Source organism: Procambarus clarkii, chromosome 52, assembly GCF_040958095.1.
Source record: "Procambarus clarkii isolate CNS0578487 chromosome 52, FALCON_Pclarkii_2.0, whole genome shotgun sequence".
In the NCBI taxonomy this organism is placed as follows: domain Eukaryota; kingdom Metazoa; phylum Arthropoda; class Malacostraca; order Decapoda; family Cambaridae; genus Procambarus; species Procambarus clarkii.
The window spans coordinates 3674617-3701930 of record NC_091201.1 but is presented as its reverse complement, the minus strand read 5'-3'; the positions used below and the strand labels follow the sequence as shown (position 1 = coordinate 3701930).

At 41.8% G+C, this 27314-nt stretch overlaps 1 protein-coding gene across 2 annotated transcripts; it reads left to right on the top strand.

The window, feature by feature from the left end:
- The first annotated feature begins 512 nt into the window (after positions 1-512).
- Positions 513-26454, top strand: LOC123763702 (uncharacterized). 2 transcript variants are annotated; one of them, XM_045750993.2, is made up of 2 exons: positions 513-1527; positions 12833-26454. In XM_045750993.2, exon 2 carries the CDS (start codon positions 13227-13229, stop codon positions 14994-14996), a length of 1770 nt encoding a protein of 589 aa, XP_045606949.2. In that variant the 5' UTR covers positions 513-1527; positions 12833-13226; the 3' UTR covers positions 14997-26454. The 2 variants fall into 2 exon arrangements, with proteins under 2 accessions (XP_045606949.2, XP_069160383.1); XM_069304282.1 differs by having other exon boundaries at positions 1484-1636.
- The last annotated feature ends 860 nt before the right edge of the window (positions 26455-27314 follow it).

Genomic DNA, 27314 nt, shown 5'->3' with positions numbered 1-27314 from the left:
AATACAATTCTGTCGACAAACAGCGCCATTAAAAAAAAAAGACATTGGTTGACAATAGAGGGGTAAGGAAGGTTACAGGGAATTTATTAGGTATAGCTTCGTTTTTATCTTAAACTGGTTGAGAGAGGTACAGTCTTTAACATGGTTGGGAAGATCATTCCACATTCTGGGTCCCTTGATTTGTAGAGCATTTCTAGTTTGATTAAGTCGTACTCTAGGAATATCAAAACTGTATTTATTTTTGGTGGCTTGCTCATGGGTTCTGTTACAACCTTCTATAAAGCTTTTGAGGTCAGGATTGGCATTACAGTTTAACGTTTTATATATGTATAATACACATGAGAGAATGTGCAGTGACTTAATGTCTAACATATTCAGAGATTTAAGTAGGGGTACCGAGTGATGTCTGGGGCCAGAGTTGGATATTGTCCTAATAGCAGCTTTGTGTTGAGTAATTAGAGGACGTAAATGATTTTGGGTAGTAGAACCCCAAGCACAAATACTATAGTTGAGATATGGATAGATGAGGGAGTAATAGAGTGTCACCAGGGCAGGGCGGGGTACATAATATCTGATCTTAGAAAGAATGCCAACAGACTCATATAGAATAGGGTAGCAGCACATTATTGTATATACCTAAGCTCGTTAATAAAATAAACCTTGTAAATAACAAATGATTAATAATAATAATTCATAATATTATGATGGTGACTGGCAACAGCCTTGAGAGCTACGAGCCTCTTTATACTGACGAGAATTAGTCTGTGCCTTATTTATTTTTAAGTGTTGGCTCTATTATACTTATTATACTATGTTACTGTTTTGTTATATTTGGCATGTATGACTAACCATCCTATGAGATGGGGGATATTCGATTAACTTATAACGGTTTTTTTTATCTTCATCTTTTTCTTTTCTATATTAAAGATTAAAAAGTGATCTTGAAAAGATCACCAGGGGAAATGTGCGGACCTTTGACAAGCCGCCGGCTTCCTCTCTCCGTCGAGGCCACTTTACTAGTTACCTCGGGTAAATTCAGATAAATTTAGAATAGGGAAGCATTACATTGCCGTGTATACCCAAGCTTATTAATACACAAAAAAACGTTTTACGTAATAGTGGCTTTATTAGTATTGGAAATGCTGTCCCCATAATTGCACTTTAGTCCTATGTTCTTTGTACACAGATTCTTTTGACAAAAAATTTGAATTCGAAGTTGACTAATAATCCTTCCATATAGTTTTTTTGGGTATATGTTTATCTCAGAATATTCGGTAATGTTTATTCTTTGTGTTGTGTGTCTATATATGTATTAACACGATGTACTGAACGGGGTGGGAATAGTTTGAGCTACCTGATCCCTTTGTGTGTATTTTACCTCAATAAACTTATTTCAATTTAAATTTCCATATAGTTGGTCCTCAAGGCGCCATTTTCTGTGGTGAGAGGCACGAGGAGTACCGTAAAGAAAGCGACCCATACTTGTTATCGTGGCCTCTTGTTCCGCAACCTTCTTCTTCCTCGGAGGTAATTACACCAATATTCGCATTTAAAGTCTTTATTATGTTCATGGACTAAAAGAAATGAGAAGGGCATGGTATATAAGGGTCAGTTGGTCACTTGAGCTCATATTATGGTAAGTAATTGACGATTTAGTTTAACCTTAGTTTACCTAATTTATCCAAAGGATTATACTCGCGCTAGGAGACTGATGATCATATGATTAGCTTTACTTGAAAAAGTTTAAACTGGCAATAGAGTGATTGCTTGCCATATAAGTTAAGCAGTGATGCTAGAATATCTGATGGAAATTATAAACCTGTCATGATAGTTGTACGGTCAAAACGTGCACAAGCGCTTCGACGAAGCTCATTTTCTTTTTCACCTGTGTATTGTTAGGTTAGGCTGGGTTAGGTATTAAACCTTGGCAAAACTTAATGGGTATGAAGTGCTCTGTCGCCTAAGCTGGAAATGTTCTGAAGCGCTCCAAACTTGCCCGGCTCTACAAAGTTATGTAGTCCACATACAGTACAACACGGGGTTGTTTCATATAAACTAAGATGCGTATGTGGAGGTACCGGCATTCTATGTATATTGGCAAAAATTTTCATGTATTTCATGATTGATAAAAGCAAAGTGCAGACCCTGAGACGAATACTTTATAAACTTTAACTAACTTAACCCAGAGAAATATCTTTTCTAATCAAACCTAAGCCAACCCAACTCCTAGAAGAAACCTTTCTTAACTGAACCTAACCTAAAAGTCCACTACGGGCTCACCATAGCCCGTGCTACTTGGAACTTTTTGTTCCAAATCTTAAACAACAACAACAGTAATCTAACCTAACCAATAGAAGAAACGTTTCCTAACTAACTTAACATAACCTAACTCACAGAAGAAACATTTCTTAACTAACTTAACCTGGCAAAATGTCGTCGTCTCTTCAATTACTAGTGTGTGGTTTGGTCAACATTTTTCAGCCACGTTATTGTGACTCATCATCTGCAGTGTAGCATGTCAGTTTGTTCTGGAAAGGAAGGGAACTATCAGGGGAAAGTACCAAGTCATTACGACTATATAGCACTGGGAAAGGGGTCTGGATAAGGATTTGGGATGGGACGGGGAGAAGGAATGTTGCCCAACCACTTGGACGGTCGGGGATTGAATGGCAACCTGTATGACGCGAGACTGTCGCTCTACTGTCCAGCCCAAGTGGCTGGAGCTGGTCCTAGGGTATAACATGACCTCAAACATAACTGGCCATTGTACACCACCAATATCTTAGCCATCTGTCTTTTTATCTTGAGCTGGTGCAGTCATAAATTATATCGTTATAAATTATTTCCATTTCTCATAGTTCATATTGTTGGCAAAGACTTTCCTCTTCCAAACTGTGCTCTGACTTGTATTTGTTTTCAGTACTTGTGTTGTGTGGGCTTCTCAGGAGCAATAAAACATCTTAATAATTAGCTACTAGTAAACACTGTACTGAATAAAATTATTTTTCTTATTAAGTTATTACTTATTATTTTTATTATTCCTAGAAACTTTCCATATTAAGACTATTCATAGCCCAGTTGATAGAGCTTGAGCCTCCCGAGCCTGAGCCCGAGCCTTTGGGAGCCCGAGCCTTTGGGAGCCGAGCCCCTGTTACCTAGCAGTAAAATAGGTACCTGGGAGTTAGTCAGCTGTCATGGGCTGCTTCCTGGGGGTGGAGGCCTGGTCGAGGACCGGGCCGCTGGGACACTAAAGCCCCGAAATCATCTCAAGATACCCTCAAGATAAGATAACCTAACCCTCAAAATTCAAATTCAAAATTCAAATGTTTATTCAGGTAAAGTACATACATACAAGGTGTGATACAAATATTGATGAATTTATAGATAGAGCTAGTACATACAATGCCTAAAGCCACTATTACGCAAAGCGTTTCGGGCAGGAAAAACACTAGACTAAAACTTGATACTAATTGAGATTAAAGTACTGTATAAAATGTGATGAGAAAATATAAAAATAAAAAAGGGGGGAACATGGCAGAAAAACAGCAAACAAATATATTTGGTCGACAAACAGCATTGTTTAAAAACAGCAGACATGGGTTGACATTTTAGGGGAAGGTAGGTTACAGGGAGTTAATTAGGTAGTGCTTAGTTTTTATCTTAAACTGGTTGAGAGAGGTACAGTCTTTAACATGATTGGGAAGGTCATTCCACATTCTGGGTCCCTTGATTTGTAGAGCATTTCTAGTTTGATTAAGTCGTACTCTTGGAATATCAAAAAGGTATTTGTTTCTGGTGTGGTGCTCATGGGTTCTGTTGCAACCTTCAATGAAGCTTTTAAGGTCAGGATTGACATTACAGTTCAGCATTTTATATATATATAATACACATGAGAGGATGTGCAGTGACTTAATCTCTAACATATTCTGAGATTTGAGTAAGGGTACCGAGTGATGTCTGGGGCCAAAGTTGGATGTTGATATATGAACCTATTCCCAGAGAGAAAAAACAACTACAAAAAACTTTCTTCACCTAATCGAAGGCTGTTCTTAGATGGTGGTGGGCCCAAATGGGAACAATTATTGGTAGGGTCCCAGGTTAACAGCCAAGGTCTGCTTTTGTGAGATGATTTACTGTATTAACAATGTTCCTGAGCATATTGGGCTCTTATCATATCTTCTTTTGAAACTGTGAATGAAGTCAGCCACATCACTTCCCAATGCATTCCATTTATTAACTGCTCTGACATTGAAAAAGTTTTTTTTAATATCTATGTAGCTCATTTGGGTACTCAGTCTCCATCTGTGTCCCCCCCCCCCTTGTGCGAGTGTGCTCCTTGCGCCTCCTTGATGGGAAAGAGAAAGGGGAGGCAGGGTTTGGCTGTGGTCCCCAGTAGGCCTCAAAACTCCACGGCTGATGCGACCGCCTGTTTTCAGTTCCGAAGCGGGACTGCGGATCTGCAGTTCTTTCTGGACTTGTCCTGTCTGAGGCCCTGGGTCTTTTGCCCCTCCTTTCGGATGACCACTCTGTCTCGGGTCCGGCTGCTTTTGGTGCCGGGTGCTTGGATGGTATCTCTGGACCTCTGGGACACGTATTGGCACGTCCCAATTCAATTAGGGGTTCGGGTTCTGGCTTACCTCGACTACTGGCTGGTCTGGGCTCCCAGCTAGTCTGTGTGTGTGCTCGCCAGGAATTTAGTTCTTTTCCAGCTCGCCGGGTTTGGGTTCTTGGTGAACTGGAGGAAGTCCCATATGGTTCCCTCTCGAGTTTGGACTTGGCAGGGACTCTTGGACCGCTTCCTTGTCTCTCCCTCCCGTGGCGTTGTTATTGCAGCTACAATCTCGCCTTCGACTGTTTTTGGAGGGCACCCGGGTCACTCGTCGGTTGTTCGAGTAGCTGTGCAGCAGTCTGAACTGCACCATGCTGGTCTACTCGTCGGGTCGGATCTGCTTTGGCAGCTGTTCTGGTTCCTTTGGGGACATCCCCTCTGCCGTTCTCACCATCACTGGGTTAGGTAGGTTACAAATACGTTACATTTGACCCCTGGGGCTTTGCGTCAGCTGCTGCATCGCCTGCTTCCTCTTCGGGTTTTTCGGGGTTCTGTGCCTTGTGTTTCAGGTTTTTCGGGGTTCTGTTTTCGGGGTTCTGTGCCTGTGACTCACTCGATGTCTTCACAGATGCCTCGTCTCTTGGCTGGGGGCTTTGTGACCAGTGCTCACCAGGCTGGCCAGGGTCAGTGGGGTCCGTCCTTCCATCGGGCTCACAGCACGGCATGGGAGTTTACGTTGGTGTGGCATTCGCTTCAGAGGGTTCATGTCGTTTGCGGAGCATCAATCTGGCTCCATTCAGACAGCTCCCCTGTGGTTCATTGTCTGAACTGCTGGAGTTCAATGAGGTCCTTGGCTCTTTGGGGATAGTCGCTTCGGGTGACTCGTCTGCTGAACTCACAGGGTTTGGCTCTCCTGGCAGTTCACGTTCAGGGAGTGTTGAACGTTCTGGGGGACAGCCTATCTCAGTTCATTGCTCTTTCCACAAAATGGACGATCTATGCCAACTCATTCAGTGCGCTCTTCCGAATGTACGGGCGCTCGGGGGTGGACCTCTTTGCGTCGGTGTGGTCGAGGCATCTTCCAGTGTATGTAGCACCCTTCCTCGACTGCAAGGCCGTCGAGGTGAGGTTACCTGTATCTCCTCCCACCGGTCCGGTTGTTGCTCCGGGTGCTAGCTCGCTTGGAGACTTACCATGGAAGAGTAGTCCTGTTGGCTCCTTGGTGGCTGGCCCAGCCCTGATTTCAAATGCTGCTTGCTCATTGTCTGAACCTGAGGGGCTTCCCACGGCTCCACCTCTTTCAGCAGATCCATTCTTTCAGCTCTTACCATAAGTTTTTACGGGTGTTGTTTTACCTCCAGCCTGCTCATGCGCTGCCTGAGCCATCCTGGTCATTGGACTGGGTTCTCTCTCTTCTCCTTAGTTTGTGGCAGCCTCCTTGGTTCAGGACTGGTTTTCTATGGCTCTGTTTTTTCTTGTTGGCATTGGCCTCTTGGTGGGGGGGTCTGGTCGGGAAGCTTCATGCTTTTCTCCGGCGCAGGCATTTCTGCTCTTTCGGACCTGGTGGTCGTTTTATTCGTTTGCAGTTGTTTCCTTCTTTTCCAGCGAAGAATGAGTCTGCTGCTTTCCGAAGGGGTCATTCAGTGGTTGATGCTAGGTTGGTTCGGCCGGGGGTGCATCATGCTTTGTGTCCGATTGCGGCTCTTCGCCATTATTTACACACCACAGCCTCCGTGGCACTCCACCTGTGTGCGTGGGACGCACTTTGGGTGGATCTTTGGCTTTCATTAGATAAAGAGGAGTCAGTCCAGAGAAAAAAAAGGTCCGTATGAACACCTCCGATGACAGTTTTGTTGTTGTTTTGCAAGACGAGTTTTCCACATGACGAGCTCGGTGTCGGAACAGATTAAACTCATTAATTGAGGCGGCACTGTACCTAATATATGCAATCTTACGTTGCATGTAGTACATGTTTGGACACTACAGGGCCTAGAAGATATTATGATGTCTTGAGCTCTCTACAAACCCAATACAGTACAGTAATACAAACATTATTTTGGGGGCACCACAGTTCATACTGTATTTTGTACAGTGGTACCTCGGAATGCGATTGTCCCTGTATGCGAGATTTTCGGAAGGCGAGGTGTATTTACTCCAAAAATTTGTCTCAGAAGGCGAGGGTTACTTCGGGAGGCGAGTTTGGACGCGAGTTTGTTGATACGCGTACAGCCGACCTAGCGCGTTCGTCGCCCCTCCGCCCCGCCGCCCCTCAGTTTATTATTGTCTGGCGCTCAGTGACTACCCCCACATCAATTCTTCTCGCGGATTTTCAGTGTTTTGTTGGATTTTTGGTGATTTGTCTATACAATTTGTTATTATATATCTCACCATGGGTCCCAAGAAAGCCAGTGGTAAGGATAAAGGCCAGAAAGCTCCTGTGAGGATGACAATAGAGGAGAAACAAGAGATCATTCGGAAGCATGAGAACGGTACACGTGTTGTTGAACTTTGTAGGCAGTACAACAAAGCCACATCAACAATATGCACTATACTTAAGAAGAAAAATAAGATTATGGGTGCTAAAGTGGCAAAAGGAGTAAGAACATTAACGGCACAAATACTTGAAGAAGTGGAAAAGTTGTTATTAATTTGGATACACGACAAGGAGTTGAGGGGTGATAGTGTTTCGGAGGCCATTATTTGTGAGAAAGCCAGGGTGTTGCACGAAGACCTTCTAAAGAATACCCCTGGAACGAGTGATGCAGATAAGAAAGAGTTTAAGGCAAGCAGGGGCTGGTTTGAAAAATTTAGAAAGAGAAGTGGTATCCATAGTGTTACAAGGCATGGGGTTATGTGATGTGATTATGGAAGGGGACTCCCCTTCCAAACAGTAACTCCTCTCCTCCTCCCCCCTCCTCACCATCTTCCATACGCCTACAGCACTCGACAGTAAGGTAAGTAATAACTGGAACACAGTTTTGTAGGTTTATTTAGATGAATTAGGTATAAAAATTTAGTTTGATGTGGGGTTTTTGGGGTAGTCAGGAACGGATTAATTCATTTCCCTTTATTTCTTATGGGGAAATTAACTTCGGAATGCGAGTTTTCGGAAGGCGAGGCGTCTCCAGGAACGGATTAAACTCTTATTCTGAGGTATGCCTGTACGTATAACACATAGTCGTTACAGTATACTGTATGTACTATCATTGTTAGAGGGTATTTTGGATAAGTAAGCAGCACATGACCTCTTTATGCAGTCCACCTTATCAAATTAGAAAACTGAAAAAAAAAGTTATAAAGATGTATGAGGTAAGCAAGTCACTACAGAAGTATATCAAAGTATGTATTGAAGTGGGGTATTTGAGTGGGGAGTCCGTATAAACAACTGGGCCTCTACCCTTCAGACTGAACTATTTGCCTTGCTCCTTACACTGAAATGTGTACTAGTCTCCAAACTTGATACATTAATTGTAAGTGATTTTATCATCCTGAAATGCTCTCGGCTCTTTAAGATATACAGTAACTGTAACATGCTCGTGTCTGTAGCTAGACACAAATACAACAAAATTATTAATGATGGTAACAGTCCATTTCATGTGGTCTCCATCTCATGTTGGCCTCTGAATGCATGATAGAGCTGATAAGTTAGCCAAAGAATCTGCCTTTAAAGGAGACATTGAGTGTAACCTTGGATTGTCAATGAGCAATCTGAGAACAGCAGTACACCAAGAACTTCAACAAAATCTTGTAGATCTGAGGCAAGGTGAAATCGACACCAGTAATTCCATCTATCATCATATTATTATGCAAGAGGGAGCCACACATCTATGGTTCATCCAATAAAATCAGCAGACTTCTAGATGTTACCACTGCTCGGCTTAGACTTGGTTACAAGTATTTCTGGGAATTCTCATTATCTGCTGATGTAGACCTGACCAAATGTAAACTGTGTCAACAAAATTATTTGCACACACTTCGTCACTATGCGATGGAATGCGAAAAGATACGTGAATTTAGAGACAATTCTATAACCAATATTCCAGCAGTGTGTAAATATTTCATTCAAAATGATCTGCTACCAGAAATTTTAGCCAAATATCCCTAGTTTGTTAACTGTAGGTAGTAACTAAGTGACTGTAACCTATCGACCACTGCCCACTGGATGGGGGTCGGTGTGCAGGACAAACATATCAATTGTGACACTAGCTCTCCACATATGTTAGGTGCTTAATTTAGAATCAGTACTTGTGATCGATCTCGAACCCATTTATGATGTGACGACTTGTACTGAATTTTGTAACTAGCTCATCAAGATTGTAACTTGCTTAGCTAAATGAATTGTGGGGTTCAGTCCCTGAGCCCATTACACACAGAAATCACAATTGCGTGATATATCAAATGAACAAATCCACAAGGGCCGTGACGAGGATTCGAACCTGCGACTGAGAGCATCCCAGACGCTGCCTTAATCAACTGAACTACGACATGGTTAAAAGGAGTTGAAACTGAAGTTCTACTGAACTTACAGGATCCTGCAGCCTCTCCCAGGCACAAACCAGGGTTTTACTCAACTCCGTCATGCACTCGAGCTATGTCAATAGGCTGTTCTCCCTCTTCGCCAAAGAGGGAGAGGTCACTTCCCCCAAGGGGCGAAGAGGGAGAACAGCCCATTGACATAGCTTGAATGCATGGGAGGAGTTGAGTAAAACCCTGGTTTGTGCCTGGGAGAGGCTGCAGGATCCAGTAAGTTCAGTAGAACTTTGGTTTCAACTCCTTTTGACCATGTCGTAGCTCAGTCGATTAAGGCAGCGTCTGGGATGCTCTTGGACGCAGGTTCGAATCCTCGTCACGGCCCTTGTGAATTTGTTCACCTGAGCCTATTATGTGCCTCTGTAACCCTTTCCACTACCGCTCACAAGATGGGTATGGGGTGCATAATAAATGAACTAAACTACCCATAAAAATAATGTAAATGGAATTAATCTGTTCCACACCATCAAAAATATTAACTTAAAATACATTTTTTAATGAATACAATTTCTTTTCTAACAACAATACAGTGTGTTTATTTTATTGAGGACTTTACCTTTATTGAGGACTCTTGTTGGCATATGGAAGATGGTGAGGTGGGGGGGAGGAGGAGAGGTGTTACTGTTTGGAAGGGGAGTCTCCTTCCATTATAACATCAGGCAATGATGACTTCTTTGGGGTACACTCTCTCCTACGTTTTGCCTGCATACCACTAGAACCATTGGTTGTGGTTCAGTGCTTGTTTGTCTCACTAAAAATCTTTCCATAGAGATTTGTTTTTCCCTTCATTTTAAAATTTGTCTGTAGAGATGCATCACATTGTCATTAAAAAGGTTAAGGCAATGGCCTACTGCAGCTTGATTTGGGTAATGTATGTCTTCTTCTGCAATTTTTTCCAGAATAGCCCTGTCTTGTCACAAACACGTGTTGTGGTAGGTATGCCTCACTCTGCACAAAATTTTTAAATTCGCTAACAAATCTTTCAGCCGCTGGTTTGTCTGAGCTGGCACCCTACCCATGCCTCACAACACTATGAAGGCCATTTCTTTTTCTAAATTTCTCAAACCATCCCCTGCTTGCCTTAAACTTTTTTTGCATCCTCATCACTCATTCCAGGGGTGTTCATTATAAGATCTTCATGCAATTTTCTTGCTTTTTCACAAACGATGGCCTCTGAAACACTATCACCTGCTAACTCCTTGTTGTGTATCCAAATTAATAACTGTTCAACATCCTCAAGTGTTTGTGTTCTATGTTTTGTGATTATTGTTATGCCTTTTGCCACTTTAGCACTCATAATGTCCTTTTTCTTAGCACGTATGGTGGATATCGTTGACATAGATTTTTTGTACTGCCTAACTAGTTCAACAACCCGCACACCATCTTCATATTTATGAATGATCCCTTGTTTTTGCTCTATGGTCATCCTCACATATGTTTTCTTAGATTGAACCTTACCACTGTATTTCTTGGGACCCATGTTGTGATATACTGTATAATAATTAGTTTTATGTTCAAAAAACATAAAAGCACCAAAATAAAGGAATTCTTTACAAGTGCGATCATCACTAAGCGGGCGGCTGTGGTAAACTGTGCCACAGGAACCACGAGCTCGGTCGACCCAAATGCGTATCAACAAAGTCGCTAGTTGAGGCAAAGGTCGTAAGTCAAGTTGCATTTTCCGACCAAATTTACTTCGTAACTCGAAAACTTCATAAATAGGGGCAGTCGTAAGTCGAGGTGCCACTGTATTTACGAATTTTTCGGGTTGGGAGCTCAATTTCTTTGTAAAATTTGATTCAGTTTACAAGCTTTGCCTCGAGTTGCGAGTTTGTTGATATACATATGAGTCAACGGAGCGTGTGGTTCATGGTGACTGCGGTGACTGCGCCTCAGTTTAAAACTGCCTCCTCTGTAGTGACAATTGTGCTTTAATTCTTTGTAAAGAATTTCATTGTTTTTTATTTTTTTTTGTTTCTAAACATAAAAGTAATTATTATATACCATTCCAAGGGTCCCAAGAAAGTCAATGGTATGGGTCAACATAAGAAAACACATGCGAGGATGACCACTGAGGAAAAACAAGTCTTTATGGAAAGGTTCTTAGTGAGAAAACAAGCAGTGAGCCACAACCAGGTCCTACTGGTATGCAGGCAAAACGTAGGGGAGGGGGGGGGGGGGAGCGGGGGAGAGAGAGAGATAGAGAGAGAGAGGGAGGGAGGGAGAGAGAGAAAAAGAGAGAGAGTAAGAGAGAATGAGAGAGAGAGTAAGAGAGAATGAGAGAGAGAGTAAGAGAGAATGAGAGAGAGAGAATGAGAGAGAGAGAGAATGAGAGAGAGAGAGAGAGAATGAGAGAGAGAGAGAGAGAATGAGAGAGAGAGAGAGAGAGAGAGAGAGAGAGAGAGAGAGAGAGAGAGAGAGAATGAGAGAGAGAGAGAGAGAGAGAGAGAGAGAGAGAGAGAGAGAGAGAGAGAGAGAGAGAGAGAGAGAGAGAGAGAGAGAGAGAGAGAGAGAGAGAATGAGAGAATGAGAGAGAGAGAGAATGAGAGAGAGAGAGAGAATGAGAGAGAGAGAGAATGAGAGAGAGAGAGAGAGAGAGAGAGAGAGAGAGAGAGAGAGAGAGAGAGAGAGAGAGAGAGAGAGAGAGAGAGAGAGAGAGAGAGAGAGAGAGAGAGAGAATGAGAGAGAGAGAGAGAATGAGAGAGAATGAGAGAGAGAGAGAGAGAATGAGAGAGAGAGAGAGAGAATGAGAGAGAGAGAGAGAGAGAGAGAGAGAGAGAGAGAATGAGAGAGAGAGAGAGAGAATGAGAGAGAGAGAGAGAGAGAGAGAGAGAGAGAGAGAGAGAGAGAGAGAGAGAGAGAGAGAATGAATGAATGAATGAATGAATGAATGAATATGAATGAATGAATGAATATGAATGAATGAATGAGTAAATGTGTGTGTGTGTGTACGTACGTGTGTAGTACCCCAGAGAAGTCATGACCGCCTGATGTTATAATGGAAGGGGAGACTCCCCTTTGAAACACTAACACCTCTCCTGCTCCCCTCCCCCTCCCCCCACTCTTCACCATCTTCCATACACCAACAAGAGTTATCAATAAAGGTAAGCTATAACTTGTACATACTATAGTACAAAATATTTGTGTTTATTATGTATGAAGTGAATTTTGAAGTTAATATTTTTGGGAGTGTAGAACGGATTTTCAATTTACATTATTTCTTATGGGAAAATTCGTTTCGGCTTACGAATTTTCGGGTTACGACCCGTTTCTGGGAATGGATTAAATTCGTAAATGAAGGTACCACTGTACATGTATTAACTATTTATTGTACTGTATATCTTTGTGCCCATGCATTTATTCTACATCCCTTTTGTTTGGTCTTTACCCCTTGGTATATGCTGCTGATATAACCAATGACTATATTGTCTGCAACATGCAGTATATAGTATATCAATGTCTACTTTATTACATGGTGGTGATATTAGAAAATCAAATTTATCAAGATATGTTTCAAATTCTATTACATAATACTGTACAGTATTTAACTTTATGGAATATTTAAAGGCAACTAACAGTGGAAACTGTGTACTTTGGATAAAGATTATAATAGATCACAATCTTTGGATGTTGAATTCAATAAGTCATAATCTTTGGATATAGAATACACTATATATTCTATGGATGTTGAATACATTGCAATAGATTGTAACCTTTGATTTTCCATGTTTGATGCAAATTCTTTATTTTCAGATTTTATGGAGAAGCCAACTGCCAGTAGACAAAACGTTAAAAACCTGCAGCTTGTCAGATATTCAGAAAAAAGACTGAATTTGGATATTTTTAAAATAAATTAACAATCAAGGACTTTTAAGAACAGAGATGAGAATTAAAGCTGAAGTAGAACCTTTAAGGGTGTTGCATGTTGCATTTTGAAGAGCAAGTGTAAGAAATTAAGATCTTGGTCAGTCGATTAAAAAGCCTTCATGGTGCGGAAGCTCCTTAAGATTTGTTTAAACAACAATACAGTACTTATTATAATAAATAGTATAGTACTATAAAAGATGAACACATTACCGGTACATGTATAGTTGATGAGTCGCAGCTTTATCTTAAATTGCAACAACCTCTTGCCCCCTTAAAGTACATGGTGAGCAACTCAGAAGTCAAGCCACCCATAAAAAGGATGGCTAGATCCAAAAAAAAAATAAACTGTAATGACTGTAGTGAGATTTTCAGCAGAAAAACCGATCTTCTACAACATAAGAGAGAGGAACATTCTGTAAGAAGGCAAAATGTTTGCCACCTGTGTAATAGGGCATTTGGATCAGAGAAGCGTCTTAAGATGCACTCACATTTCCACAACGTGGGAGGGGAGTATGAATGCTTTTATTGTTACAAACAATTTAATAAAGCATGGAAAATGAAGATTCATTTGGTTAACCATAGTGGCCGTGCATCGTACATATGTCAGTATTGTGGTGATGATTTTCTGTATCCTGGAAAAATTATAAATCATTTAAAACGAGCACACGATGTCTGGTACGCGTGTAAGGATTGCGGACAAGCATATCCTGGCAATCTGAACATTCATAAGTATAAGTGTAAAATATATGGATGTAAAGACTGCACACTGTCATTTGCTAGTTGCAGTGAACTGGCCACACACGTAAAAGTTCACATAAATAATGATGAGCAACCAATGGCTTTATTGTCTACAACATCTAGTATTTTGCCTCTTACAGATGATTCTCAGTTAGGGAAACTCAAAGATGAATCACAGTTAGATGAACCCAATAGCGATTCACAGTTAGATGAACCCAATAACGATTCACAGTTAGATGAACCCAATAACGATTCACAATTAGATGGACTCAAAACTGAATCACAATTAGATGAACCCAATGATGGTTCACAGTTGAATAAACCCATAAATGATTCTCAGTTAAATGAGCCCAATGACGATTCAAAATTAGATGGACTCAAAGCTGAATCACAGTTAGATGAACCCAAAGATGGTTCACAGTTAGATGAACCCAAAGACTTGCAGTCTCCACATTCTGAAAGGAAAGTTGTTAAATTTTATGACTGTGGTTCATTTAAACGGCCTTTGACCAGATCACAAACTAATAAATGTCTTAATGTTAAATCTTCTATTGAATTACAAGCTAACAAAGACACAGAAAATGATGCACCACAAGACCTTGTAATAGATGAGAACGTTTCTGATACTCCTATATTGAAAAATTTCAAGGATAAAATTTCAAATAAAATTAAAGAAGTGATTGCAGATAATACAGTTGATAAGATTGCAAATAAAACTGATGATAAAATTGTAGATAAAGCTGGTGATAAGATTGCAAATAAAGCTGATGATAAAATTGGTGATAAAATAGCAAATAGAAGTGATGTGAGCATTATAAAAGAGTCTGAGTTACATTTGAGAAAGATTCCACATCCAGTCAGTACTTCAGTAAATGATAATTGCAAAGAAGTTGATCAGTTGTCATTTTCACCAGTTTTCTTAAAATCAATAAGTGAGGGTTCATGGAGTGACTTTAAAGTTCCAGAAACAACCGTAAATAAGAGAAAGAGATGTGAAAATCCTTTTAAAAAATTGATATGGAGGAGACATGAAGAAATACACAAGTTAGCAGGAAAGAGGGAGCAGTTGTCGAACAAAATCCAGTTGTGTTTTGATAGTAATGCTAAACTCAAACAAAGAAATAATGTCTCATTTGAATCATGGTTGGTAAATGATGCTCTGTCCAGCAGTGATTGTGATTTTGTGTTTGGCATTGAGGCCAGTGGAAGTGAAGGTGGTCATCAGCAAGGAAACCAGCATCATTGTTTTAATAATAAACTTATTAAAAAGGAAAAAGCTGATATGACATTTGAGGACCTTTGTTTGTTTTAGTTTTAAACTGCACTAACAATATTTAAGTTAAACTTAATGTGATGCAACTATTGCATGCAAACTTTTATATTATTGTTAAATAGATCCGATTATGATATGAGGTAATTGGTTATTATTGCCGGCTCGAGCAGATATTACCATCGGTAATTTTCTGTTTAGTTGTTAATATATTTCTTTGCGGAAGATTTTGAGTTACAGTATTTGACATGTAAATGAGAGGATTCCTGAAATAGTTAAATGTTTATGTTGAGTACTGTTGTTGGTTTCCTTCGTAATAATTGTACTGAAACCAACGGTGTTGTTGCTAAAAGATTTGCTGGAGTATTGATGATCTATGTCATTAATTTAAATAGGCATGTGTGCTTTGCTTGGAATGTTTCAGTAATTATGACTATAGAAGAAATTCAACTACCCTAAGCCACATTCTGAAACTGATAACCAGATTGTTCACAAATATGTACACAAGTGTTATAATCATTTGTGTTTGTGTGTGTATAAGGGTGTGTTAGTTACAATCTTTGTCTCACTTCATTAGTGAGATGTTTTAGTAAGAATTATTGAAAGAGGTGTACATAGTAATATGTTACAAGTTTGCATGGACACGCAAAATTGCAGAGCTTATTATCAAGTAGACAACAGTTTTGATTATTGCAGCATCAAAATTGTTTGCAGTTCTTTTCCAGAAAAACACTGTACAGTATAGCCTTATTTTAGTACCTGGATTACGCGTCAGACTAAGCATAATCTCATTTTTCAGACTTCCTGACTCAAGCTGTGTATATAGAGCCTACACACTAATATAATATTACTGTAATGTCTTTGTCCTTAGATTCATGAACTTGTTGAGCACATCTACAATGTTATCTTGATGTAATTGATAGCATCTCTGGTAGCATTGTCAATTTATTATGTTCTTTGACTCTATTGTATAGTACTTTTTCTTGACATTTAAGTTAAATGTTTAATATTAGTGACTATCTTGAAGTGAATCTACTATGTATAGTAATAATTAATGTCTTTCATATCTGTTAATCTTCATTGCTGACAAAAGCAAGTTTCTAAGGCTTGTAATTGACAATGTTACAGATTGTGTTAATCTATATTTATTATTTAAGTCATATATGGAGGCATTTAACCAGTATTCTAGTCTATAATGTTGAAGATACATGACTAATAACATCGCTATTAGGCCATCTTTTGGTGTATGGGATACTGCTGCTAAAATTGTCATATTTTCTGTTTAGTTGTCATTAATGTATTTCTTTGCGGAACATTTTGAGTTATTTGACGTGTAAATGAGAGGATTCCTGAAATAGTTAAATGTTTATGTTGAGTACTGGTGTTGGTTTCCTTCATAATAATTGTACTGAAACCAACTGTATATTGTTAACAGTGTCACATTGTCCACACAGTTAGTGACATTAATGAGACCTTTGGTGTAAATTCACATTGTTATAAATATTTAGAGTAAATGCAAAGAAAATTTTGTTTGTATACTATAATGTTGGTTCTCATCTCCTTGAGTAAGTTGAAGAATGCTGTAACATGAACTGTATAGCAAAAGGAGTAAAGAACTATAAGTCCATTAGTAGTGTACTAGTTATGTAAATAGTGCACTTAAAGAGAGGCCACAATGAATCAGATGGCAGTTAACACAATTATGTTCTCATCCATTATTCAGAACCTTGCTACAATGGCTTTAAAGTAATGATGTAATGTTAGCATTGCAGGGTAGTAATTAATTGAATGTGCTTACTGCAGGTCTTTGAAAGAGCCTTGTTTTGTAAAAGATCTGCAGTTACATGCTATAAGGCTTGCCAGGCTTGAGAGGTAAATATTATCTTTGAGAGTGGGGTGGTGTTTGTGTGTTTTAGGTGAATGCACATACGAGAGCTTTAATAAGCATACAAACTCAAAAAACATGTTTATTTCAACCAAGATTAAGCTTACATCCTTCATGTTATCTCTGTAAAAATTCATACAGATTACAGTCTGATTGAATTTTTTTCTAGAAGGAACCCTTTTTTTCGCTCCTTGAAGCTATCTTGCTGAAATGGCTTCTCATTACATGGTCACATCAGTCGCAGGAGTCCTGTTAGGCCTACCGAGGACCAGAGCCTGAACCTGTCCGCCTCCGCCTCACAGAGGTGCAGTGAGCTGGGGATATATTTTCATCACCCACACCAGGAAAGCATCAGAAAGTCACCTAAGCTTTACAGACAACTTCAAGGTTCATAAAAAATAAAACACCAAAATGGTCAAATGACTCCATAGAACTATTCAGGCAAACACAAGCCATCCACTAACTAGCGTAAGCCCATTAGTACAGATAGCCACCACCGGGCGACCCGGAACCCCGGTCCACAACTGACTCCAAGGCCAGTCTTTTCGCTGATGTTCTGGTGTAAACATCATGTAGTGGGGACTTCCTGGGTCTTCATCAGTTGCACAAGTCCCACTGCTTCTTAAGCTAAGTGCTGACCATTCTTTGAACTTTGTTATGTCTGGGCCATTTGCTTGTGTTTTCACACTTTAGCATTAGTATTTGCTTCAAGTGCATGTATTCTTTCCGGCTTGATTGAGTGAACTTTGTACATTTTATGCTTCAAGCTGTTTGAGCTCAAGATTCCCTTCCCTGGGTGCTCATTTAGCACTGTCCCTGCACTGTCAGAGTTACTTCTCTGGTGTGTTTGGGAGTTTGCCTCTTCAAGGCCTGACCACTGGGGTGTGTATGAGTACAGTATTGACTCTTCTGCTTAGGCCTTAGACTAGGAGCATTCTGGTTGGTTGTAAGTGGAGTGCACAAGGATTCACACACGCTTCATTTATATGGCAAACCGCAGACGCCTTTCGTAGCTGCGTTGTTCACAGACTACGTTTAGTGTCTGTTCTTTTGGCAAGCATCCTCAACCCGTTAAGGCCACACTCACTACACGTGAGCTTGTTAGGTGCTCATCAGTCAGTTCGCTGGCTGGTGATCATTCTCTCTGCCTCCACCATGCCTGCTGGGTCAGTGACATCTACAATCTGGGGTTGTATGTCGTAAGCGCATGTGGCATCACCATTCTCTCGCCATCCTTCTTGTTACCAAGCTTGCCAGCCAGCTGCCACTTCACAGGTGGGTTTATCTGTGTATGTTATTTCATGGCTTTGTGTTCAGTAGGATGCCCGGAGTTGGCCCCTGGGTTGTTTCAAGGTGTAGATGTGCTCTACCCACTGTGCTCTGTCCCCACTGCCTCCCCTCTGATTGTGCTTTGCTCTGCTTTCTTTTTTTCCCTGCTTCTGGCTCTTGTTGTTCTGTGGTTTCAGAGTCAAGGTAGGGTTTGCTTGGGGTTTTGTCTGGCTTTCTCTTGAAGGATGGTCTCATCCAATTTAACAGTGGAGGGAGTTTAGCTGTCTCTTCTCGTCGGGGATGTAGAGCTATTCCTTCACGACCACTTTCACAGTGGTTTGTAGTTAGTGGATTACTTGCCTTTGCCTGAAAACTTTGTGGAGTCAGTTGGCCATTTTTGTGCTTTACTTTCTATGAACCTTGTAAGTGTCTGTAAAGCTTCGCTGACATTCTGGATGCTTTCCCATTGTGGGTGAGGATAATACATCACAAGTTTTCTGCACCTCAGATGGGGCCTGGTTTAAGCTCTGATCCCTATAGGCTTAACAGGACTCCTCCAACTGATGTGACCCAGTAGTGGGGAGCCATCTCGGTGAGATAGCTTGAGGGAGCCATCAGGGTTCTACCAGAAAGAAGTATTTCATTACATTCAATGCTGATTTTTTTTTTTTTTTTAGGTGCAAAATAGTGAAAATTCATGCAGTTAAATATTTGTGGAAGATGTATTCAGGGTGATTGTTAAAGTTGGTGCCCTATTACCAAATGCATACTAGAGAGTTTTGTGAAGTAAAATTTTTTAGGAGTACTGTATCTAAATTACTCCAAACATATATTCATTTCCTTATAAAATTTTAAGTTTTAGAATAATCATAAATTTTGCTCTCCCACTGGTCCTTTGAGTCAGATGTCCCTCGATAATATGTTCAGGGAGTCTTCTCCTTTTGACATCACTCGTCTCAGGTCTGCCCTCATATTGGCATCGTGAATGATATGTAAGTTCCTTTGAATATTTTGTGACACACATGGTGCTATACAGTACAGTATAGTCTTCTGGGCTGGTCATCATCTTTTGATAATTACTTACTTTTGATAATTGCCTAACATCAGACCAGGGCAGAACCCATGCCAAAGATTCAGGGAAGGTTGTGAGGATGTGCAGGTTTGGTAAAAAGGTGGTAGAAGAATGGAATATGTTGGTAAACAATATCATAGAGGCAGATGGTATAGATGGTGTATTTTATGTAGTCTTTATGTAAAATAAGCTTGTTGGGAAGAGGAGAGTGGTTGGATCTGGATGGGCATCACCCTGAATGAGCTAACAGGTCTACTTTGGTAATGCCTGCTATTTATGTTCTTATATCCCTACTCACTACAGTAGCTTTTATCTACATTTAGATACATGTACATTGATTTTAAGAAATATATTCATCTATGAATACCCAATCTTTCATGTACTTGTTGTAAAATGTAATTAATATCTAACCTTTTTCTGTATAATTTGTATATAGTATTTGAGCTGGCTAATGTGTGTTGCATTAATGGATTTAAAGTTTAGGTACTGTATATGAAATGAGGTAAATCAGATGCATAATCTTGTCTTGTGAAAAAGCTCCATGTCTGATACTGCCTGTCTGGTTGCAGCTATTTTAAATGACTGATCGTTTGGCATGCAGCTGATGTTCTACCCCAGAACCTTTTCTTCTACTGTCTGGCCCCATTTTTATGTTCACTACTTGGTTTCTGACGTGAGAAATGTTGGCCTCCCCTGCTGAGGCACCATTGAGAGTTAGCTTGGGGAGCTACTAAACTGCCCATCCTAAAAATCAAGCATTTGGGTACGGGTGACTCATGAGTGAGGGTTTAAATGGCGGGGATTCAGAGTGACTCGGGTTTCCACCTGTCAGAAGTCAGGCAAAACATTGTGGAAGTGTTTACATCACAGCAATAATTGTTTGTCTAATTAGCTATGAATACCTAATTTTCTTTGAGCAATTGCTTGTTTTGTTTTACCAATACTTTCTGATTGGGTTGATCTCTGATCCTGAAGCCCCCCTCCCCCACCTCACCTTGTAGAGAGAGAAAGCCAGATTCCAGTCCTAGCTGCCAGCTAGCAGAGGTGAGCCTCAGAGGCCTTTTGCTTTGACATACAGTATTGTAACTAAAAACAAAAATCTTTCACAGCTCAGATTAGAGGTATTCTAATATGACAACTTTTTCACTAGCTGTGAGGTATTTTCCCAAATTGTCCAACTAAGTTGAAGCTTCCTTCACAATATGGTGTGCCTTTCTGTGCAGGCATACCATGTCAGTGCTCAGTGACCCACGTGTTCAAGTGATGCTGTACAATTATTTATTTCAATGCATACTTTGATATATTTCTGTAGTGACTTGCTTACCTCATACATCTTTATAACTTTTTTTCAGTTTTCTAATTTGATAAGGTGGACTGCATAAAGAGGTCATGTGCTGCTTACTTATCCAAAATACCCTCTAACAATGATAGTACATACAGTATACTGTAACGACTTATGTGTTATACGTACAAAATACAGTATGAACTGTGGTGCCCCCAAAATAATGTTTGTATTACTGTACTGTATTGGGTTTGTAGAGAGCTCAAGACATAATATCTTCTAGGCCCTGTAGTGTCCAAACATGTACTACATGCAACGTAAGATTGCATATATTAGGTACAGTGCCGCCTCGATTAACGAGTTTAATCTGTTCCGACACCGAGCTCGTCATGTGGAAAACTCGTCTTGCGAAACAACAGCAAAACTGTCATCGGAGGTGTCCGAGAACCAGCGGGAATGCTCGTTTATCGAGCGAAAGCTCGTCAGTTGAGACATATTTTCTGCGAGTGGCTTGCTCGTTACTCGAAATGCTCTTAACTGGAGCCGCTCGTCACTCGAGGTTCCACTGTATAATATTACGAGTGTTACACCTCGGATTGCTTATGTTATGTCTAGGAGAGGTTACGTTAGGGTGTTGCCCTTTTTATTTACCTCTAATATATCAAAAGTAAAGTACCCGTAATACAGTAGTAAAATTTGATACCTATATATACAGTCCTACAGATACAGTACAGTACGGGGTACTATCATTTTTGGAGGATGATTAAACTTGTCAGTGCCTGGTTAGCCTAGCTTTACAATCATGTATATTAGAGTGATGAAAATTCTCTCATGCAAACTACTTATACTGTACAATGCTATTTTTAAATTTAGCTTTAATCCAAACATTTCCATTTCATTGGAAAACAATATTTTGATTTTGACTTGTGGTTTCCCAGTGTGAATGGCAGAAAGTCTGTTAGGTTTATCATGGTCCTCCTTGGTAAATGACTGAACTTCCCCAAGATTCAAACCACAACAGTTGCCTAACTCCCAGATACTGTATCTACTTATTGCTGGTTAAACAAAGGCATCAGGCATAAGGAAGCGTGCCCATATGTCTTGTCCTGTCCAGGTAACGAAACCAGGTTCAGTCGTACATGAGCCAAATATGCTAACCACTCCACGGCAGCTCACCCCCTTTCATTTCCTGAAGCCTGACCAATATTATACTCTGGACAGTTTTCTCTGTGAAATGCGAGAACCTTACCATTTCTGTGGGAAGCCCCTTGGCTCTCTGGAGCTATCCGGCTAATATGTGATATATTAGACCAGGGCTGTAGTCAATGGAGTTCAGCCTACCGGGGTCCACAAGCCAGAACCTGGCCCCCTCAGAGGGGCACAGGGAGCAATGGCCTTATTTCCTTATCTGCCATTGACCGGGGTTAAGCATACAGAAAGGTAGGCATAACAAAACAGACTCCACACAGTAAGAAAATTGCAACCAAAAACCAAACAGGGAAGCAGAACTCCCTCAATTCTCAATAAAACAAGCAAACAAGCAAATGTCACATCACGCTGTCACGCCGCGCAGCCCTCCCCTCCCTGGGAGGGGGAAGGGGGGAGCCCCAGACCCCCCCCCATCACCAGCTACCTAGCAACTCCAGTTCGTTGGCTAAACCGATCCAGGGTGGACATCATCTCTGGTCTTGGTTTCTAAGCAGAGTTTATCTTCTTGGTGTCCTCTGTGGTGTCATTATGTGTGGTGGCCAGGTGTCCTCAAAGAGTACCGAGGCTGCATGCGCTTAAGGGCATCTTTCCCTAAGTGCCCTGTGAGTACTACCCTTGCATGTTAGGGTTCTCTTCCCTGGTGCGTTTGGGAACCAATTTCGTAGTGGTTTTTGCTGCTTGGCACTTACCCTGCCCTTGGGACCAGCTGGGGTTTCTGGCCCTTGTTTGGCCTTGGGTAGGGATTGGTATCGTACTGGTTGGGGCATCAAGGTGTTGTGCAGCCTGCCAACCTATGTGGGGCCGGTTCCTGTTTTCCCTGGGGGACGTACTTTTGCAGGGATTTTATTTTGTTTTTGTTTTCCTTGCCTGGTGTGGCTATAGTTTCACAATAATATATTGGTGGCCCTCCACTAGGCCCCATAATTGTACACGTTGCAGGGGTTTCAGAGTTTTGATCTCCCCCCTTCCCTTGTTAGCTTTGGGTCTTAACCGGTTAGTAACACCTTGCCTGGGCTTCCTGTAGTAGTCAGCCTACGGGCCCTGGAAAACCCTATCGGGGCTCGGTGGACCTATGGATGTGTCTTCCGAGTTCCAGCCCACCTTGTGCCAGTTTGAAGGATGATGTGTGCCCTTGTCTCAGGGTGACAGTCACCACTTTTCCCTCTGTCATGATGCCTGTTGGGTCAATGACACCTTTGACCTGGAGTCTTGCAAGTCTTGTTTTCCAGTACTATTCTGATTACATTACTGTTAGAGTTGAGGCAGCATCCACATTGCATGCTAGGTTCAAGTTGCTTGAATGCACTAGGTTGGTTTCCCACCTGGATGCCCCGTTGTGGTTAGGCATTGTTCACCCTTTCTCTCTCTCTCTCTCCCCCCCCACTTTCCCTCTTTCCTCCCGAACCATCTGCGGGTTTCGGGGTTAGGGTGGGGTTTAGTTAGTGATGAGACTTCGGGAGCTGCCATATTTGGGTTGGGAATGGAGGTATTCGAGCCTGCTCCTACCGAGGCTTCTGGGTTCTACCAACAGCCCCTTCTTTGCTGCCTTTCCCCTGGACTCTGCCTTTTCTTCAGGGGTGGAGGATGGCTCTGTTGCAGGTTTCTGGGGCTGTGGGGGGCCCACTAGCAGTTCTGGGGCAGTTTGCACTGCTTGAGCTTTGTGCCCTCTTGTTCAGCCCTCCTCTGGTCTGCTTAATTCCCACATTTGCTGGCGTGAGTTTTGGAGGCGTTTTTTCGCCTCCTACGCGAATTTTTATCCTCCTGTTGCCGTTTCTGTTTCGTTCTTTCTTCTAGGGCATTCTGCCCTTATTCTGTTCCTCTGGGAACGCTTGGGTGTTGTTTTTTTTTGCCAGGTTTTGTGTTTTCTGTCTGTGTTATGTCTAGGTCCGGTGTCCCTGGTTGTTTGCTCCCATGCATTTTGTCCCTCAGTTTAACCAGGGGTTCAGTCTGGGTGATGCCTTTTGCCCTTCCTTGCTGTGGTGCATTTTCCACAAGCAAATGTGGTGGTTTGGGTTCCCCCCGGGTTTGTTTCCGGGTTCCTTTGGACTCTTCACTTTCGTTCCGGAGGTTTATGTCCTCTCAGGTACCCTTTGGGGTCCTTTGTTACCTCCTGTGTGCCTTGGACTTCCTATTCTGGGGTTACCTTGAGGTGCTTCCGGGGCTTAGTGTCCCCGCGGTCCGGTCGTCGACCAGGCCTCCTGGTTGCTGGACTGATCAACCAGGCTGTTGGACGCGGCTGCTCGCAGCCTGAGGTATGTTCCAGGTACTTCCTGATTTGCAGACTGCACTTCTTGGGTCTTGGCACGTGTTTTGTGGTCGTACAGGGGCTTCAGCTTCTGTTGTCAAGGTGGTCCTTTGGTGCAGCTTTTGTGCCGGTGCCTCCTCTGGAGCCTTCTTCGTCTTGCTGGCACGATGATCGTCCTACGTGCAAGTCGGCCCCTTGTTGGTTGCCCTCTTGACAGGGCGATGGGGGAAGACTCACTCTGTTTGCTCACACCTGGTCTCACGATTTGTGGGCATTCGGGTCGTGTCCTCCGGCCTGTGGTGGCGTTGGGCGACAGCTCCTCCTTCAAGGGGTTCGAGGCTAACAGGGCAGGCTTCTTCCCCTGCGCGGCGTCTGGTCATCTTGGAGTGGGTCGCTTGGGCATGGTTGATTCGACCCCATCCCTCAGGTGGGGTTCCTGCCTGTTCCTGTGTCAAAATAAGACTGTGCAGATCTGTGGTTCATTCTGGACTTGTCCTGTCTGTATCCCTGGATTCCTTGCCCCTCCTTTCGGATACCTGCTTTGTCTCGGGGTCCGGCTTTTGTTGGAGCCGGGTGCCTGGATGGAGTCCTTGGACCTCAGGGTCATGTATTGGCATGTTCCCATTCAACCGGGCTTCAGGGATTGGATAGATTTGTGGTGGAGTGTCCGGCATACTCTTTTTATTGCCTTCCTTTTGTCTTGCATCTGGCACCTCACGTGTTCACGTGTGTCTTACCCGGGTCTTGGTGACCTGACTGTTTCTGCTACGGGTTCGGGTTCTTGCCTACCTCGATGACTAGTTGGTGTGGGTTCCCAGCTGGTCTGCTTATCTGCTCACCAGTGGTGTGGTTCTTTCCTAACTCGCCCGGGTTCGGGTTACTGGTGAACTGGAGAGAGTCCCGTCTAGTTCTGTCCTGCCCGGGTTCGGATCTGGCTGGGTCTTGTTTGGGATTCTTGGATTGCTTCCATGTCTCTGCCTCTGCAAGCATTGCTGAGGCCGTGGTTCCGCCTTCTGCTGTTTCTGGGGGTCCCGGTTCACTCAGCGGTTGTTCGAGCAGTTGTGCACTTTGGTCATTTTTAAACGCACTTCAGTTGTACAGACAGAAGGAGTCTGCACTTCGCCATGCTGGTCTACCCACTGGGTCGGGTTTGGCTTTGGTGTCTGTTCTGGTTCCTTCGAGGATGCCCCCTTCCTCCTCTCTTGCGATCGCTGGGTTCATCCTCCGGGGGGTCCTTGCATCAGTTGCTGCATCACCAGCTTCCTCATCAGGTTTTTTTGGGTTCCGTGCCTTGGCACCTACCCGAGCCCTCGCTCAATGTGTTCCTCCAGTTGGCAGTTTTTGCGTCGTTTTGATGCTTAACCTCCGAACTGGAGTGACTAGATAGCTGATGTGGGGGGTTCGGGGCCCCCCTTGTCCTCGCAGGGGGGGATGAGCGGCTTGGTGTGACATTTGCTTGATTCCTTGGGAATTGGGGGATTCCTGCCTCTCTGTTTGGTTTTCGGTTGCAATTTTCTTACCATGTGGGGTCTGTTTTGTTATGCCTACCTTTCTGAGTGCCTAACCCCGGTCGATGGCATATAAGGAAAACCCCAACCATAGGGGGAAGGGGTTCCAGGGCCATTGCTCCCTGTGCCTCTCTGAGGGGGCCAGGTTCTGGCTCGTGGTCCCCAGTAGGCTGAACTCCATTGACTAAAGCCCTCGTCTAATGTATCGCAAATTAGCCCGATAGTTCCAGGGCTCACCCAGAAAATTACTTTTTATTATCTTCAATGCTGTTTTTTAGCACAAAGAATGTTGCCTTTCTACCCAGTTAGATTTGTCTCAACACCAAACCTCGTCTTTGTACTGAATTAAGAATGTCTCTGTTGTTCATTAATGATTCTTCTGCTGTTGACACATTAGCTAAGTATTGTTTTGCTCCAGTTAATTATGTTAATTTGGATTTTCCTGACATGAGCATTGCATCCCAATAAAAATATTTTTATCATTATCGAATGTAGGTTCTGAATAAACAGGTTGAAAGAACTGGAGCACAGCAGTGGAAGTGTGAACAAAAATAATTATTTTATTAGCATATTTAAATGTAAGAATATTTTACTTATGCTACTCACCCAGTTAAACATAATTACTCATAAGTAGATAGGACACTAGCAAGTCTGCGTGCCACTTCAGTAAGGTGATTCTGACTGTGCCACCGCTTGCATAGTACAGTACTGTTTTATCAACTGTGAATTCCAGCTGTACCAAGCATTTATTTATGGAAACTGAATGTAAAGCCATTGTAGATTTACCTCTTTAGCATTAACAGATGATTTAAGAATACAGTAATGCCAACTTAGATATGATTGCAATTTCTTTTATACAATATGAAAGTCAGAACAAAAATGTAACCTCAAATCTCTTCTTCATCCTGTAACATCTAGATGGTAAGCACCATACTGATAATGCATATTTATTACATTATACTGCAATACACATAGTTTAAAGAAAATTAATGTACTGTATATACATATTACATGTATCCAAACCTGAAAAGGGTTTAGTATTCCTGATAGTAATGGGCATTATGTATGTTTTGGCAACTTGTTATAATTTTAGTAGAAAATAATCATTAAGGCAAACATTTAATTTATATTTTTAGTGTTTAAGATAGTGGTGGTAGCTTGTTCAAAGTAAGTTGTGGCATCAGTAGGAATTGTCACCCCAGATTTTGATGGTGTAATGACCATAATTATACATTTTCATTGTGAAAACATGCAGTATGTACCATGGGCAACCAAGAGGGCTTCAAGAACAGGCAAATTGTGTGTTGTAAGAAACTGAATTGGTGAAACAGTTATATACTTAAGAATCAAATGAAGTGCCATAATTAAGCAGGATTGGACTTCAGTATATTCGTATGTACAATATGTGTGTGTGTGTATAATATAAATATATATATATATATATATACCGTACAGTATATATCATGACTAATAGCTAGAACCACACAACTTGTATGCAAGGTCCGATTTGCCTAACAGGCCAAATGAGTTTCGTTATTTAAAAATATTTCTTTCTAGATTGGTTCTTTTCTAACAATAATAATCTATTCCATTTACCTGGGCTTTAGGAGACTCGAACCATGGACCCCACGTGTGTGAGGCAGAAGCTCTATCCATTCGGCTATGGGTAGTCTCAATAAGGAAGGATTCCAGAAGCAGCTACTGCTGCTTTGCTGGAATTTTCGCCTTTCCCTGACTACTGAAGTTCAGAGGAATTAATGACCCACGCCCTTTATCGTAACCTATCATAAACTAACATAGTCTAACATAAACTAATATAAACTAACATAGTCTAATATAACTAAGTTAGTAATTCAAGTTCCTAATACAGTATAATAAAAATAATAGACT